Source organism: Seriola dumerili, unplaced genomic scaffold (assembly GCF_002260705.1).
Source record: "Seriola dumerili isolate Sdu_G_001 unplaced genomic scaffold, Sdu_1.0 BDQW01000052.1, whole genome shotgun sequence".
NCBI lineage: Eukaryota > Metazoa > Chordata > Actinopteri > Carangiformes > Carangidae > Seriola > Seriola dumerili.
In genome coordinates this window covers 4,313,615-4,332,576 of record NW_019174307.1, presented here as the reverse complement: position 1 = coordinate 4,332,576, position 18,962 = coordinate 4,313,615, and the positions used below count along the sequence as shown (strand labels likewise).

Sequence of the window (18,962 nt, the reverse complement as noted above, 5' to 3'; positions counted from 1 at the left end):
CCAGGTAATATTTATCAACTGAATATTCCATGAATAATTATTGTACAATGGCTGATTGCCTCAACGCTCCTCTAAAAATACAGTATGTTCAAAGCAGAGGAATAATTTGTCAACACTCCAAACTCTCTCTGTCTCAGTCGCTCCCCCTCTGCCTTTGAGGGACCACAAGGCAGAATTAAAGACACTCCAGATTGAAATGGAGACAGAGACAGAAAAAGGGAAAATGAGGAATGAGATGATCAAGGAGCTGCGTTCTGATAAAGTCCATCTGCAACAACAAGTGGCTTATTTGGAGGAACTCCTAAAGCTGCAGGCAGAGAACAGAGAGAAAACCATCCAGCAAGCAAAATCTGGTAAAATCTCTCACGATAAAATTAAGAGCGGGATACTAACTGTATTCACTTGGTGTCTTCTTTTAACAGCGAAAAACTCTACCGGAACAAGCAGATAGAGAGTAATGCAATTACATTTTATCAGCACACAAGTGATGAATTCAGAGGGGCCAAGAGGCATGAGTTGATATGAAAAATGTATAGAACAGAAAGTACTTTACTGACTAAAACTTTTACTTACTACACAGAGACACAAAATGACCAAAAAGATTACACAAAACAACTGAAAAACTACACAAAACTACTTATGACTAATACTAATGACTTCCCTATTGCATCTGTGGCACATCAAGGCAAGCTATATATCTCATTCTACTAAGTATATCTTAAAAAAAAAAAAAAACTTGTGAAAAATGTATCATTTGAGTTTTAAAAAAGTAGTTTCTCAAAGTAATGCTATTACCAAGAGAGTGGTAAATGATGCATTTGTCGGGTACTATTTTCAGCTGTGGATTAACATTTCATGTTGTAGTGAGTTTACAGTAAAAAGAAAGTGAGACAAAACAAACTACAGTGCCCATGTCATGTCATCCAGTGCCTGCTACAATAAGCATTGACAACAGCAGCAAGCGGTATACTTTAATAATATAAACCTGTAGTTTGTTAGACTGTAGGTTCCAGAACATGGTGATAGCAGTTCAAAAAAAATTTAATAAAAATTTGTATTCCACCACGCTGCACAGATGCTATGATTTCCAGTGCAATCTAGTAAACACTCAGTTGTTCTACACTAAGAATGGATCATTTGGACTTCAGCCAGCTCACACAGCAACAACAGTTTCTTATACAGACACAGAAACAGATTGCATCACAGCTTAGCTGCTGACTTACTGGAAGAAACTGCTCAATTTTCAACCAGTGTGCCTTCAGGGGATTTTAAAGAATTCCTTAGGACACAACCATGTAGAGAACTAGTTGAGAACTAGAAAAACACACTCCCTTAAACAGGTGGTGAAACACAAGTTGTCTCTCTCAACATGCCTTCAATGTTAGTCAAGACTAATGAACTAATGCGTTTATTATTACATTTACATCAGTGACATTAATTCACACTTCAGTCATATTATATGCAGAAAGAAATTTTAGAATATCCTTCAACTAATTTGATTCAGGATGAAATGACTAACTGAATAACATACATACAGGTGTGTTCAGGTGTCTGTCTGCAGGGAAGTGATCTTCTTCCATTCATGCAAGGTGTTGTTTGTGTGTTGCTTAGAAGATCAAATCAAAGAGGATGAAAATTGCCCACTGCCCCTCATGGATGGATACCCAGACTGTAAGGGGAAATTGAAGGTAATAGTTTTTCTTTACCATTTTGTAATGGCCACTGTATCATTGGAATCTCAGTGGTATATTCCTATGAATAGCATTATTTATACTGTCAACGTACTTCGAAACAACTTGAGTTTCTCATGATATTTTGAATGCAATGAAATTCAATGAGGTAAAAAATGTAAAGAGGTACAGCCCTTTCTTGCTCTCCAATAACTTGTTTCTTTTTGTCCATCTCAAGTATTGCATAGATCATCATTATATACTTTTTTCTTTGTTCTCTTTCTGGTTCGCTGTTGCCCCAGTGGATGAAGGAGATGTGGAAGACTGATCCTTGTTATAGCCGTTATGGGGTGAATGGGTCTCTGTGCTCCATCCTCATCTACCTCAGTGAGGTACCCAAGTGGCTTCAAACTCAAATATCACTTGCTCAGTAATACTGCCCTGTGAAGACCTCATTTCAGTCAATAACTTAATATTGGAAAAGCACTAAGATGAAGAAGTTTGTGTGTTTGTGTCATTGTACCTGCCCTTTCTTCCTATCTGTGTTGTTTTAAGATAGAGTCCTGGTGCCCTGTGCTTCCAGGCCGAGCAGCCCCCTCACCTCAAGCAGAAAACTCTGAGGTACAGACAAGGCCAAAGAATCTGAGACCGCATTTAATTTGTGCGTAGGCTATGTGTTTTTATTTTCTGTATAACCTCTGCAGCAGTGGCGGCTGCTGGTCTTATAAGGAGGGGAAGCTCATTTTCGGCCTACATCATAAAATGTGTCCGTTTATTTATATGTAAATTCGCAGAGTGACAGAAGAGAGTCGCCAAACACAACGCTAGTCGTTTTAAACAAAGACAAAGTCGCTGAGGACCAGTAACGTCTCCAGATCAACTCCGACAACGGAATGAAAAACTTTAAAAATGCTCCGGTGGATGCTTATACTTCAAGATCGCTGATTCGCTCATTTCGCTGTCAATCAAAAAGGGACTCAGCCTCAGACAGATCATCCAATCATCATGCAGAAGCCGAGCGTCCGGGCCAGCACATTGCCCCAAAGACCCCCAGAGACGCTGAGCGTCCGATGGGCGGGACAAAGCCCAGCATTTATCCAATGACTGTCTAGTTTCGCTGCAGTGGAACAACCCACTCTATGCTTCCCCATTGAAGTCAGTAGACCTCGACGTCTACACTGTGTAAAGCACTGTGGCGCTGCGGGGATGAATGAGAAGGAAGTCGTGTCGGTTGCCTGTGATAAGTAGCTGATTCTGAACAAAAGATGAACGTGTTCTAGCGCATATTTAGTCAATGAAATGTACACACAACAGTACATATTTTGCCACTTATTTTGTTGACATTTTAGGGGAAGCTGAGCTTCCCTTGCAGTCTTAGAGCAATCGCCACTGCTCTGCAGAATCGCTTTACCAGAGTTTTTTTTTCTGTTTATACCTGTAAAACTCACACATTTTTTTTGTCCCCTTGAACTTATTTTCTACATTAGTTAACTCAATAAATGTGTAAAATGCCAGTACTTTATCGTAAATGGTACTGTAAAAAAAAAAAAAAAAAAAAAAAAAAATATATATATTATATATATATATTTTTTTATTGCATGTTGAATGCCAAACAGACTGGCAATGATTTGTGGTCCTGTTCAGCTCATTTGAAAAGTGCTGATAATTCATTTCACTGTACTAAAAGGGTAAGAAGTTACAGCGTTTGGAAGGGATTTGGAAGTGCAAAACAAATCAACAAAACAGTAATCTTTATTATCTTCATTTTTTAGGCGGGTTCTGACCAAGCAGTGATACGGGACAGTTTAGATGACCTGTATCCATCTCTGGAAAACAGAGTCCAGTTCCGCTGGATTCATCAAAGAATTCAAAGTATGGGAGAGGTTTGGGTCAAGGCTGGACGCTCTCTCTCAGCCAAATACAACCTCACAGATCGGAAAGCCAAACACGTAATGTATCCCTCCCCATTGTTCTCACCCTCCTTAATCACTGTTGCTACACTTGTAAAATTTTCCATCCTTGCACACAGAAGGAAAAAAAAGCACACTTCTCATTTCTAGCCAACAACTGTTGATTTTATTAGCTGGAATGACAGCTGTTGCTAGCAGATTTAGTCAGCTAGCTAGTCTGTGCTAATGCTAATGCTAAAACTTTATTTGAAAGCTCTGCCTGCAGTTTAGTGTCTTTAATATGCACATAATGGCTCTGAATCACTTTGAGCTAAAGGTGGCCTACTTGTCCCATGCAAAAAGTCAGCATTCTCAGTATTTTTTCTAATACAATCTGTAAACCATATTATTATGTAGTAAAGTTAAATACATAATTAGGTGCCCTTGGCCTTCGTAAATAATGCAAGCCAGTATGCCTGGCTAAATTGCTATTGGTACATAGTAGGCAGTTAGCCAGGCAGGATAACATTTGCGGCTTACACATGAGCAGATAAAAATGCAGTTTAAACCATTTGTTAGAGCCTTGCTGCTGTGATTTTGCTCATGATTGGCAATATAAAAAAGACATTACACTCAAAACTCCTTATATTTATTTTTTTAAATAAAAAATTATTGTCTGAATTCTGACAAAGGAGACAGAACATTCAAGATTTCCCCTTGTCCCCCCCCCCCAGATCTTGGTGCATCCCGGTGCGGTGACAGATGAGTCAGGTTTTAGAATAGCAGAGGCTGCCTTCAGTGGTGGCCCTCTTGGAGAACTAGTCCAGTGGAGTGACCTCATCTCCACACTTCAAATCTTAGGTCACCATCTTCACCTTTCTGCCTCCATACCTGATCTCAAGAGGTGAGTACCTGTGCACACAACAAGAGCCTTTTGTTGCAGACTGGTGTATGAAAATGATTTGCCACTTTTAACTGGTGATTTTAGCTGAAAAATCAGCAACATATACAGTAAATCATAGACCCATGCTCTTTTTACACATGGACAATTTTGAAGCTATAATCATGTTAATTAATGTGTTCACCTATTTACATAAGTACATTGTTTCTGTTTATGTGTATCCATTCTTGTGGTTGTCTTTCTGTCTCTCTAGTTTGCTAGGGATTAAGACAAGCGGTTGCCCACCTCATTCAAAAGTGGAAGTAAACCTGATCTATACAGACATTGTTGGCCTTAAACAGTTTCAGAATGTACTCAAGACATCCTGGATCAAATACAAGTGAGTATCAGGATCCTGGTCCAGACAATATTTTAATGTATATGAAACATACAGCATTAATAATAGATTTTGATGACTCAAGAGGAGATGACAAAAAAGGAAACATTACATGATTAAACTCTCCTTTACTGCTGCAATTCATTAAGGTCCCATTTGAAAAAGATGATGCCGCTCTATGGCAACGTGTTTTTGGACCAGAGTGTTTTAGTGATTTGCATAATCATGGTGCTTTCATTTGAGTATCTATTAATTTTGAAATACCATTATTAAGAGAATGCAGAGATGTGTAATTTGCAGTCTAAATCCATTCCTGGGGTACAATATGTTGCAAATGGCACATCTATGTGATGGGACAGAATGGTGTTGACATGTCAAAAAAAAAGAAGCAATGAACAAACAATATTGCCCCCTTTTGGTCATTTTATGGACTTCTGAACACAATTCAAGACCAAGAGAGAATTCATCATAGAAAATTAAACATGAGTTCAGGAGAGGAATATAAAGTTGTCCCCATGTGTTTCAGTAGAGAGGGGTTCAAAGGAGAAGGTCAGGAGGCACAGAGCCAGTGTTGAGGAGTAACTATTTACATACAACAGGATTACATAATGAAATTACATAATGAAATTACAAAATAAACGGAATCTCTGACAGTTACTGAAAAAAAATTGGGGTGAGGTCTAATAACACTCACTAACATTAACATTAAACATTAACTTGGAGAGGTCATTAGGTTATGAAATTTCTGCAGGGCACCAACAGACAGAAAAGTAATCAAGAAGTAATGCAATGAAATATGTTGCATCACTTTGATGAAGTAATTACATTACAAACAGTTACATTATTACATTTTTTGCAGGGTAGTAATCTGTAACCTATTACATTTCAAAAGTAACCTTCCCAACACCAGTACTTTCACAGGTACTTTGGTGGACCCACCCACAAGAGGTTAAATACCTGGGTCCTACTCCACTTTCTTGGTCAGACTAGTGCAGGCTAGAGAGACCAATACATAAGAACTGATGAAGCCACTTGGATAAGAGGCGAAACGTCTTCCACAGACAAATACAAGTCTAGTTGCCTTCGATTTAATTTGAGAGAGAGATAACAATGACCTGGATGAATGAGAACATTCACAGACAACTTCCCAACACTACACAGAGCACACGGAAAGTGTTGCAGTTCAGGTAAGATTTTCAGGTAACATGGTGGTTTGATGGGTCTGAATGAAAACCTGCTGGGTGAAATTACTCTATGTTTCCTTAACAAGTCGGCTGGAGATAGTTGCAGAGATGAAAACAGGTGTCAAAGACAACAAAAGGGAGAGGAAATGGGAGGTAAGAATAGACTGAAAGAAGGAAAGGGTCAGAGGGCAGGTTCATATTTAAGGAAAAAGGAATACAGAAAGGACAGAGGTAATGAGGAAGGACTCTGAACATTTTAAATGAAATAGTTTAGTTTCGATATATTGCATCTAACAATTTAAAATGACAAAATCCATGTGTGCTGTACATCACATTATAAAGACTAACAGAAAGTACATTGTAGATTCCTATATGTTGTTCTGCTAATTTTACTCAACCTTCAATCAAATGATGTAATGTATCACAAAAATGTAATCTTAAATCTCATGTATGAATATTTATGTAAAATGAATGGAAATCTGTGTGGGTGAGGAACAGCACGCAGTTGCACCCTTATATATACCCTCATCTTTGATGTGGGAATGTATGCCTTTCTAGTGCGAATGTCTTTTTTCTTTTTTTACCTTTGAGAACATGTGCAGTGAGGGGAACTGAAGGCATACTCCAGCATATTGATATTGATGCAAATATTGACCTGAACTTGTTTATTAGCTCTTCACCTGTACATTTAGCTGCATTTTGACTGCAATTAAAGTGAATAGATAATTGCTACGGTCTGTAAGGAACTGTTTTTTTTTTTCATGGTAGTTTCAGTCAAGGTAAACGAATAGGTAAAGTCCATAAAGATGTTTTCTGAGTTTAGTGTGGTGGAGTCCAGCTGCTCTGACCACAACCCCATCCCACTTCTTTGGGATGAATCAGACCCCTGACTATAAGCCAAACCTTATGACCCAACATCAGTGCCAAACTTCACTGATGCTCTTATGGGTAGGTGCAAATCCCTGCAGTCTTATTGTAAAAGCTTGTTTAAAGCCTTCACATGTGTGGAGGTTGTTAAAGCAGCAGATTAATGCCCATGGATTTGTAATAATATGTCCAACAATTACAGGATGTAATGTTCCGGTATCCACATACTTGGATTGGGTGTCCATGTGCACATTCTTCCCACATTCTTCTATTCGGGTTTTGAGCTTGGTTTTGAAATTGCTGTCAGTATCTGTTTTTATGTGTGATGTGCGTGTATGTGTTTGTATCTATCAATCAGATGTATGATTCGTGTGTTGGATACTTTTGGCACTGAGCCAGACTTCAATCATGCAGTTTGGGCTCAAAAACACAACCTTGGGAGTCCATTTGGTGGCCTCAATCTGATCCCAGCGCAGTTCTACACCATGTTCCGTATGTGTCCATCTCTTGCTCTGTATTTTACAACAGCTAATTTTGTGGTTTATATACTGTATGCTGCTTGAACTTAAATTTTGTATTATTATTAGTATTAGTATTATTAGTATTATTGTCATGCATCTCTCTTAGATGTGTCTTCTCTTATTGTGAGCAGCACATACACCAGACAACACTTTCCTGGGCTTTGTGGTGCCACACCAGCTGAACGCTAAAGAAAGTGAGCAGACCAGGAGACAAAACCAGGCTCTCGTGTATGGCAAGCGCGCCGAGTTTTGGGAGGTAACAATAATCAGACATTGTAATAGCCCAAAAAGTCAGTTTACTATACTTCTTGGAAGTATGCTATGAAAGACTTATTTCTTCAGGCACCAATATTGATTCAAGAAAATGCAGAGGACGCGTACAGGCTTTAGTTAGCAGAGGATATAGAGAAAAAGTTATCATGTTTACTGCAGGAAATTGTAAAGTGGCCAAGTATAAAACCTTGTGTAGTGTGTGGGTGTTTTCACTAATTGTTTACTAGTAGGTATTTCATTCAGACTCCCCCATGAAATACACACTTGACAAGGGAAAGGTGTAATTTGTGGCTTGTCCATTGATTTTCCAACAATTCATCCGTTGCTTCTTCTGCTGTTAACTCGCAGGGTAAAGAGTCTTATCTGGACATTATCCACAAGTACCTGGACGTCCATGGGACGGTTGACGTCAGTTCTCGCATTCCAAACTATGTGAAAAACCATGGCATTATCAGAGGGACTGAGGTGCAGGCCCTGTTGAGACAGAGCAAGGTAAGTGTGAGGTGAAAGGGAATCAATCAATCATTCACATAAATACTCATGTTTTGCATATCTCTTATATTTACCCTGGTGTTTTGTTGACTTTGGCTTCATTTCCTTATCGTAAAGCCCAGTGCTGCATGTGTAAAATGAATGATAATAATTACAAAACAAATCATTTTTTCTTTTTAATATTTCTTTTCTTCTGACCTCATTAAAATCCAATGTGTAGAAAAACACTGAAGTGGTAACTTTTCTCTTTGCCACAAACTAGACTTAAAAAAGCAACACTGATAAGAGAACGTCTTCGTCCAACTGTGTAAACATATTGTACCTAAAGTACACAGAGTGACATCTGCTACTAAAAGAAAGTCTTTTCTTTCCTCAAGGATATGACAGTAGGTTGTATACTTGCTTTTGACAGCATCTGGACTGCTACCTAGTAAAAAAAGGATCTGCTGAAGCCTCAGATAGTTCAGAGTTGAGCGGTACATCTGGTCCTGAACTTTTCATTCAGATAGGGAATTTGTGCCTGTGTGTTCTGTCTGAAGGTGGTAGTGAAGAGGCCGTATAGCCTTTTATCATTCTTCTGGAGCCTTCTTGTCCTGTCACAAGGATAATAACCTTTACCAAGGACTGTAAACAAAACTAGACAAGTGACAATTGATGGGGCAGCTCTCTCCCACAACACAGAACTAACACTTAATGGTAACTGTTGTGTACAAGGAATTCCTTCATGAAATAGTTTGAGCTCTGTGAGCGGTAGAGCACAGTCTGTTGAAGGACTTTTTTCTCTTCTTGCCATTGAGGAAAGTTCTTGACAGCTCTGGTTGTATGTTTGCGGTCTTTCAATCGGATGGCACTGCATGAAGATTAAGAATCTAAGCAACTAAAGTGCCTGAAACTAATGCATGTATGTGTATGAGTGTGTTATATGACTTACACTTTTGTTTAATTTACAATTCATAGATTAACATTTTTTCCCCAAGGACCACGAGAAGAGTAGGAGTTGCATTGGTTATAAATAATTGGGATCCAAATAAAATCATTAATTTACAATAAACAAAACACCCAAACATACTTACTTGGAGTTTGGGGGAGGTGGTAGTGCTCAAAAACTTCTGTCAACAACAATCACATACTGTATATAGATCATATTAAAATCCATTGTATTTAACCACGTTTTAGTGCTGGTTTCTCAGAGATGTCTCATGTATCAAAATCACATTTATGAAACATTTCCATAAAATTAGGGAAAAGTTAAAGTATCAAGTTGATTAAACAATGTCATGTATTTGTTTTGAGCTGTTAAATAGAAACCAGGGTCTCCAGCAGCCCAACCTTCACACAGATTCTTTATGTGCGTCAAACACTGTGTACAGCAAAGAGCATCGCATTTAACTTTTTATGTCAACATTAGTCAATAACAAAATTATGGAGGTATTGTGCATCGTTTAAGAAATGAAAACCCACCAAGTCCTCCCTGCGTGTGCTCTAAAAGCAGTGACATTAGGAATAGAGCTGAGTGTTAAGTCATCGTTTAATGTATTGGTGTTGGCTGGCACCGTGTGGTGACAGTAAAGAAGTGCATGAGTTTATCACATATATCATATTACCTATGTATACATATATATTAATATATCATGTGGTTGTCCTGTGTTAGAAGATTTTAAACTGTGTTTTTATCTGTGGTCTGTTGCAGGTTTTTGTGGGGTTGTCGTTCCCATATGAAGGCCCCGCCCCTCTGGAGGCCATAGCCAATGGCTGTGCTTTCCTGAACCCAAGGTTATTCCCCCCGCAGAGCAGCTTGAACTCACAGTTCTTCAAAGGAAAGCCCAACATCAGAGAGGTCAGGGATTATGCTCAAAACTGAGACACTTGCTATGACATAATATCTGAATATATTACATAGTTTAACCTCTGTTGAACCAAACACACTGTACAGAAATCATTTTTAACCTCTATCAAATAACAATGAATCAAATGATGAGCCATTGGTTCAAACAGAAAAATGTATGTATTTTGGAAGATAGGCATAAATGGTTACTATCCAGGTTCTTAACTGGTGATCTGTTTGTGTTGTAGGTGACATCGCAGCATCCTTATGCTGAGGCCATAGGAGAACCCTATGTATGGACGATAGATATGTACAACAAAACAGAAGTGGAGAAAGCTCTCACTGCTATACTCAATCAAAGTGTAAGTGCCTTTTAAATTTGGTGTCAGATCTTCTTATTTCCCACAGTGGAAAAACAGAAGCGGCTCGGCTGCATCGTACCTCGCAATATTTCACGATATCACATTCTACCACTCTGCAGTTTTGCCTTTCCTAGTCTATTTGCATTTCAATAATTCTTTTTGTTTATACATTTCAGATTGAGCCCTACCTTCCCTATGAGTTTACCTGTGAAGGAATGCTCCAGAGGGTCAATGTCCTGATTGAAAAACAGGTTGGAGGAGTATGGGTGGGGTTGAGGGTGTGGGAAAACAATAGTGAGATGAGATTTCTTCTTTTCTCTTAACTTCTCATTTTCGCTTTAGGACCTCTGCTCGAGCACAGCGAGCTGGCCCCCACTGAGTGCGCTCCAGGTTGTGCAGGCAGAGGCAGGCACTTCCTGTAAACAGGCATGCCAGAAGATGGGGCTGATCTGTGAACCTGCCTTCTTCCCACATCTCAACAGCACCAAGAATCTTGCCAAGTAAGCGCACACATGTTACTGTGCACACACATGAATCCAATCACATATCTGCAATCATCCATCACTATTTGAATTAAAGGTTTGTTTGACTTTATGGCTTAATGCAAAGCTGCTGATGATTTCTTCATGTTTTTCCAGCTACAGTGTAGACTGTCAAACATCAGAGGTTTCTGACAGTGATCTGGTTCTCCCAGCCCTCAACAACACTAGTAAACACTGTCTGCTCCAGTCTGATCCCCTGCTCTTCAGCTGTGTGAGATCAAACCAGTCCCTGATTCGCATCTGTCCCTGCAGAGACTACATTAAGGACCAGATAGCCTTATGCAAGGCATGTATCTAACTGCTGTACAGGCAATGAAAACGTATATATGTGTATGTCACTCATGTCACAAACTGGGCCGCACAGCCATGAAAAAAAGAGGGGGATGCACACAAACAAGCCAACAAACAAAGGTTTCATTAAAAGAAAACAAAAAACAGACAATAAATCTAGAAGAAGAACCTAAACTAACAATGGCATGTGTAATCTGTAGGATCAGCAGTGTAAGTGAGTGCATGAGTGAAGAAGTGTGTGAATGCAATGTTGTATGGTGCAGCAACAGAAACAACACAAACCAAATGCCAACCAAACCAAACAGGTGCCTCAAGGAGGAGAGAGAACCAGAACTGAGCTCCAACATGGTTTTAAAAGCACTAGCACACAGGGCCCAGGTGTGCCAAGTCTGCTGATGAGCCCAGGTACTGACAACCCTTTGCCACACCCACCTCTAGTACCTGTAAAGGAAGCAGCCGCACACAGGAAGCACCATGTACACAGGTGGAGAGGGTTGTCACACTCTGCACATACTATAAAGGTCAATTCTTGGATCAAAGTACAGCACTACCTCATGTCAACATGGCCATGTGCAGCGGGCTCAGTTGCTCACAGCAGGAAGTCGACAGGTCTGATTCTTGGCCTTTTCCACATGGAGTTTGCACATTATAGACTTCTGACATTCTTACTATACCACATGAAAGTGAATGAAGACTTGAAATAGTGTTAAAAAAACTGCTTCAGGGTGTGTTGTTGATTCGATACAGTGACTTTATTAACAGATGCATTTAACACCTGTCATGGTTGGCATATCACGATGTTATTAAAGTGTTTCCTTCAGGTAGTGTGTTTATTTGCAGCCATGTGAATGTTGGCTACTGACAACAAGGGGAGTAAATGATCCAATAAGTACAATTTCCTTATGATTGCACATTTCAGATTGTGTTTCTATTCCACTTTATCATTTATTCAATGGTATGTTTTATTCATCTAGTATGTTGTGATTTGTGCACAGATTACAATTAACTCTGGTACTGCTGGGGACTACCCTGCTCAATATGAGATGGCTTTCTCACTGAGCTGAGAAGCTGACTTTAAGTGTCCACAGTGTGCCACGTTCAACTGTACTTGCTAAATGCAAAGCCTTTAGGCACTCATTTTTTCTTCTTAGGCATTTCATTTGCCAACTAGTGGGAGTGAGCATTAGTCTGTGAAGGCCTGATTCAGACAGAAGAATTCAGCCGCTGGCTGACTGATAATGATGTGAGCTGTCCAGGGAGTTTCTCAGTTTGCTGTGAACCCGGGAAGCAGTCAGGGGCTTATAAAACAAATGAATTCCCATTTTCCAGTCATTTCCTAGAGGTGTACTTAATGAACAGTCTTGCCAGAGGAGCATGAGTGCAGGCCTGAGATGATGATGCAAAAGTGTGAATCTGAAGAGCAGGTGAGAGAACATCTTAAACGAACAGTATGGAATTTCTTCTTCCAGAAGAGCTCTGAAAGTTTTAGCCATCTTTTTAGTCTGCACCTGTGAATGCAAAATTTTACTAATGCACACAGACTTGGCTTTATAAGTTATCTTAATTGCTTCTTGACCTGGTCAAACACAATGGGTTGCATTGGAAAGGAAACTGGAAAGGAACAGGAAAATTGATTTGGAATTTAATTAATTTAATTAGCTTTAATTGATGGTTTCCCTGGAAAGAGCAAGACCCTGCCCAGCATTCTGGCTCTTTACTTCATAGCCCTGTCTCAGACACTGCAGGTCCTGGTGCTGGTTTTGCTTCCGTTTTCCCCACTGTTTCTCCCACTAATTCATTCATTCCTGTTAGGATCACTGAACGGCAGTGTGAATTAGCAACACAGACCGCACAGAAACAATCTTGTCACAGTTAAAACCACTTCTTTAATCCCTGCCACTGAATCAGCTCAATACTGCTTACTCAGTGTAAGATCTCTTTCCAATAAGTATTTTATCTGCCAGGATTTTATCACATCTAACAATATTGATTTTTTTTCCCATTTTTTTTTTTTTATCATCTCAGAGTCTTGGATTACTCCTGATGAATGTACCACTCTCATTCAGTCCTCTCCACCGGAATATTTATTTTTCCACCAGCCATGAATGACAGGCCGAGGGAGGGCCCTTCCAGTAATACACAGAAATGATTTTGGTCTTCCCTTGTCTCGTTTGGCTGTTTCTCCTCCTTTGAGAGTCGTAGCTTTATTTTAAAGAATAAACTGCCCATTTTATGTTTTTTAATTTATCTTATTCTTGGTGATTTTTAATGTTTGCTGCCCCTCTTCCTCCTCATTTACCTCAGATTTATCAAACTCTTAGATTCTTTTAATTTACCCCAATATGTGAAACAGTCAAGCCATGTGCTCAGCCACAGTTTCTGCATTTTCACCATCCTTGATCACAAAACAGATACTCTTCCAGGTTCCACTCACACCCCAAGAAATGATCCACTCCTGCCCCCTAAATTCGCTCTCTGTTCGAACTTCTGTCAGGCTTTTACTGCCCCTAACAAACCTTTTAATACCAGTGAACAAAATGGCCTCACTGTAGATGAGCTTGTTTGTGTTTTTAATAGCTATTGCACCATTCTGCAACATTTTAGATTCTGTAGCTCCAGCCAGATATAAAAAACTACAACCTTCTTTTCTGCCATGATTGAATGAAGAATTAAGAGACAATGCAGGAAGGCAGAGCAGAGATGGACAAAGGATAATCACAGTGTCTCTTTTGCCTCCCTAAAAGGTCTAATGTTCATTTATCATCCATTTCTTAAGACAGCCAAAATCCCAGAATCCTCTCTAAAACCATAAATTCTGTGATTGGTCAGCCAGTTGAATCCACCCTAGAGAGATGTGAATGAATTTCTTAATTACTTTTATAATAAATATAGTGCAGATCTGACAGCACTAACACTAACACTGAACACATAGAGCTTGATGTTGTCCCCTGCCTACCATCAACACTAAACCATTTCAGTAAAATCTCTCTGTCAACCCTAAAATGCATTGTTGCACTTTCTAAATGTTCCATCTGTTCTTCGGGTTGTATTCCCACTTGGTTTTTAAAAGCTGTATTTCAGCCAGTTGCTCCAGACATTTTAGCCATTAACTGCTCTCATCTGGTGGTATTTTTTCCTTCCCTAGCAAAGGTCACCAACAACCTACTGCTAGCAGCCGTCACAGGCTTGTACTTGATTTTGATTCTCCTTAAGCTCCGTTTAGACTTTAATACAGTGAACCATACTATCTTAAGCTGTCTGAAGAACTATGTGGGCATCAGGGATGTGGCTGTGAATTGACTACTGTCTTTTCTTGTGGAACAGGTCTTTCTCTATAACACTTGGAGATGCCTCCTCCTCTTGTGCTCCTCTATTTTACTGGGTGCCCCAAGGGTCTATTATAGGCCCATTCTTATTTACCATATAGGTACATCCTACCCCTGGGGCAAATCATGTGTGGCCATGCCATTGATTTCCATTGATATGCAGATGACACTCCATTATAAGTCCCGGTAAAGCCTGGTACTACCAATGCATTCTGTATTGTCTTGCTTCAATGAAATTTAAAATTGGATGTCCAAAAACTTCCTGCAGCTGAACGACCCCAAATCAGAGGTAATTATAGCTACACCCTGTACCCAAGCACTGGCAGCATTAATAATATCTCTTCTAATCTGGGTGCCTTATCCATTAATGTTTGGAAAGAAGCGTACACCCTAAAGGTGTTAACTCCAAATTGTCTTTTGATGCTCAGGCGAGTCCTGCTTTGCCCAACTGAAACAGCTAACCCAGAGCAGGTCATTTCTTTCCTCTGCAGTCTTAGAAAAGGTCACCAAGCTTTTATCTCTTCCAGACTCGACTATTGCATTGCATTCTATCATGGTGTCAGCATCAACATCCAAAGACTGCAGCTGATACAAAATGCTGCTGCCAGGCTGTCAACACAAACTAAGAGAAACAACCATGTCACAACAATCCTTGCTGCCCTTCAATGGCTTCCTGGGAGTTTTAGACTGAGTTTAAGATTGTTCTGCTTGTTCTTAAAGCTTTGAATGGTCTGACTCCTGTCTACATCTGTTATCTGCTAACTCCCTATGAGCCCATACTCATGGTTCCTAAATACTGACTTGTCACCACAGGTTACTGGGCCTTTTCTGTCCGGTTCCCTCAGCTGTGGAACTCCCTGCTGGCAAACAAACTCAGTGTCTTCCTTCAAATCTCTTTTATCTTAGTGCCTTTTTTAACTATTGGTACTGGTATTGGTTGTAAGTTATCTATGTCCCTATTTGCTACCCAGTTTGGAGGGGGGCCTTCCATAATTGTATAAAAAACAGAGCACGAGTCAACTATGTTGATGAATAAGCAGGATAAAACTTTATTAATCAATAAAACTTTGCTCTATGACAAAGAGATATCATTGTTCTTTTACATAAATAAATGGTGTTTACATCATCTGTAATACCACTGATATCATTACTGTACAAACAGACAAATAATAATTCTGTTACATAGTCAGCTTTACTGTCATTTCAGTTACACATTTCTATCTGTGTGTGTGTGTGTGTGTGTGTGTGTGTGTGTGTATGTGTGCGTGTATGTGTGTGGCTGCAATGCATTCGTAACCACTGAAGCTGTAAGGGTTTTTATGAGCCCATGCAAAGCCTATAGTAACAGAGTGGTTAGTATTGCTATCATAATTTTGTAAAATTAAGTAAATTGAATGGTCTGATGCCTTTTCTGGGGCAATAATGTTAATAAGTCCATTCATCAATACAAGTACAATTAAGATACACAAAAAAGAGCGGACATATGGTCTCAGTGATTTGGCACAGTTCATCAAGCTGCAGAATTTGACATGTTTCTGAGATGTTTATGAAACAATTACATGAATTGATATTTTGTGTCAGATGATGATTTGAGGTTTGAGGTTTTGTGTTTGTGCAAACAAGAAATGTATGTTCAGGGAGCATTTTTCACACATCTAAAGTTTTTTCTATTGAGATGGAGCATGAAAGTCAAAACACTTCAAAGGGCAGGGGAAATTTTTTTTTTTTTTAAGTGAATCAGATGCAAATATTACTGTGGTGATTGGGAGAGTTTACTCTTGCACTTACCCAATGATTTACAGTGAATGCAACAGCTTCAAAGACCCCCCACCACTAAGTAATATAAGGGGGCCAGGGCCACAATCACAGCACTCAGCTAAGGTTTCTGTAGCATGAATGTGCACAAGAGAAGTGGCATGAAAATAAAACAAACAGCAAAGAAGAGAGGTAGAACGGACTTTGTTGCCAAGATCAAAATAGTCTCCAGTTTATCCAAACACATTAGTTTATCATATGAGCAATAGAGCTAGTAAAACATACTGTTACTGTGACTGAGTTAGAATGGCTTTGTTCTGTGCCTTGTGTGGTGGTGTCCGCATGTAAACACTGTGCTTTGCTTGTAAAAGTCATTGTAGAGATTGTCTTCTATGCATCAGAGACAGGGGAAAACATTACAAATCAGTGTGCTGTTGGTGAGTTGAAGTGGTGTGAGCTTCACACCCTCAGTTTCTAGCTAATCCTTATTCTTCACACAATGGAACTAAAGATAATACCAATAACTTTGCACCTTGTCCAGTATATGTGAACTCAGAGTTGATAATTACAGTGCAGAGAGGATGTAGGCCCCTTCACAGTCACTGTCCAAGGCTTTGTAACTGTCTTCAGCCTGGGATAAATTTAGACTCTCTCCCCTGGATCCAGTGCACTGAATACTAATGAATTCTCTTGTCATGTGGCTTGCAACCACGAGGGGGCTCACAAGCATTATGGATTCACATTTACAGAAGGAAACCTTAGGCCTCCAACAGTTTATCTGTTTACACATAGGACAGTACCTATGAATTATTTATATCAGTTTATTTATAATTTGATTAGACTAGCTGAATTTGTATAAAATCAATGTTTGAATTGAATTAAAATTCATGAATCTAATTGAACATTTAGAGATGCTTTGGTTAGACAAAAGTATCCTCCAAGAAGACAACAATCCACACATCAATTCTCTGTTTTCTTTTTTTCATAGCTTCTAATAAGTGATATAAAGGAAAATTGTAAAGCACAGCTGAGCCTTGGACAGTGTTGTCGGATCACACCTACAGTCAATCTGAGATTTCCATTTACAGTGCAAAAACCTACAGTAAGACTTGTCATTTCATTTCACCAATAATCTACGGTAAATATATTAAGCAACATTTACAGTATATGCGCACTAGAGTAAACATTTTTTAAGTATATGCAACACTGATCATCCTGTACTTTAACTATGAGCTGTCTACTCCAAAAAAGCCTGTTATGTTGGCCTTAAAGCGCTATGACTATTTGTGACTGCTGTTACTGACGCACCCAAACAGTGTAATAAACATATTTACAGACTGTGTGGTTTCTATTTACATTCTGTTCATTGCACATAATAATGAATGATAACAATGGGAACATGCAGAACAAATGGGAATCAGCAGGTAAGCAGACACAGGAAAAAACAAATCATATGCAGTGTAAATTATATTCCCACAGACTTCTTTATCTTTGTCATTGTGCTTAGCTTCATCTTAGGTTTCATCTTTCCCATATGAACATTGCAGTCAAAATGGGGGGAAAAAGAAGAATAAAATAATAAGAGTAATTAATACCCCGACTGGATTCAATACAAAGTGCCACAGAGGAAAGGATAAATAACAGGATTATAGCAAACTTTCCTGCAGAGTTATGCAGTGCTTTTACATTTATTAATTATCTAAGCCTGAAAGCGTGATATAGCAAAACCAAAGATAAATATTGATGTGCTTTTTCCATCTTACCCTTATAAAAACTTAGCTATTGCCTGGTAAAACTTTATTTTGTCGATGTACGTTTCAAGTAAAAAAAAAGGATCAGAATGGAGTTCAGTAAATAACTGATTTGTAAACAAATCAAACAAAATTCTGTATGTACAATATATGGCAAGGAAACACACAGGATGTAAAGTCAGATACAGCAGTTATGACAAAGCAGCAAAGCAGGTTAAATACCCTGAAATCATTTACTGGTTCATTTTTAATCACCCAGTATGGGCACTGTGCTAAACTGTCAGCAACAAACACTGAAGCAGCAAGAAAAGTTTGCTAATTTGTGCTCGGACACATCACATACAGTGCAACGGACTACACAATGTAATACGAATGCAGTAGGTCAAATAACATAAGCTTTGTGCACTTAGGTTTATAGCCATTGTCTGGCAAATATTTGTCCTTAGTGTCTTTTCTGCTTGATTTTAGTTGAAGAGGTTATAGATCAAGGCCGACCTCACCGTGTTCACTGATGCTGTTCACCTTTCAGAGAAAGCAGTGTTTGCTGACTTGGCACTGCTTACATGCTCTCTGTCTGAGTCTCTTCCTCTCTGCTTTCCACTTCCTCTCTTCTTTCTTTCAGGAACAAATTAGGATGTATAGTGGCTGAAGGGAGGAGGCTGGTGATGTGTTGACTGGTTCTGCTTTGTGTTTTAGGAAAGGAAGAGCTACACAGCTATACTACATTGGTGGAGAGTTTGGCTCAACGTGGAGTTAATTTCTTTTTATATGTTTTCTACATGATTTGATCAGTTTTGATTTTGATGTTGACCGAGACAACAGCTGAACCCACAAGGACAAATCAATATACTGTAGTTTCCTGCAGGGTGACAATTGAGATATGTGAACGGTGTCATCTTAGCAGCAGCTACTGTATGTCCAGTTTGAACAAATGTAA

General features: G+C 39.1%; 1 protein-coding gene across 1 annotated transcript; it reads left to right on the top strand.

Annotated features, from left to right (window-relative positions):
- The first annotated feature begins 223 nt into the window (after positions 1-223).
- On the top strand, positions 224-11,272 carry LOC111218827 (alpha-1,6-mannosylglycoprotein 6-beta-N-acetylglucosaminyltransferase A-like). Its single transcript, XM_022741302.1, is given in 15 exon segments — positions 224-353; positions 1,612-1,688; positions 1,973-2,062; positions 2,226-2,291; positions 3,443-3,619; positions 4,294-4,475; positions 4,714-4,839; positions 7,246-7,379; positions 7,540-7,664; positions 8,030-8,173; positions 9,864-10,010; positions 10,247-10,360; positions 10,537-10,611; positions 10,703-10,860; positions 10,999-11,272. Coding segments are annotated over 15 exon segments (1,947 nt in total). The 3' UTR covers positions 11,201-11,272.
- Positions 11,273-18,962: the final 7,690 nt, after the last annotated feature.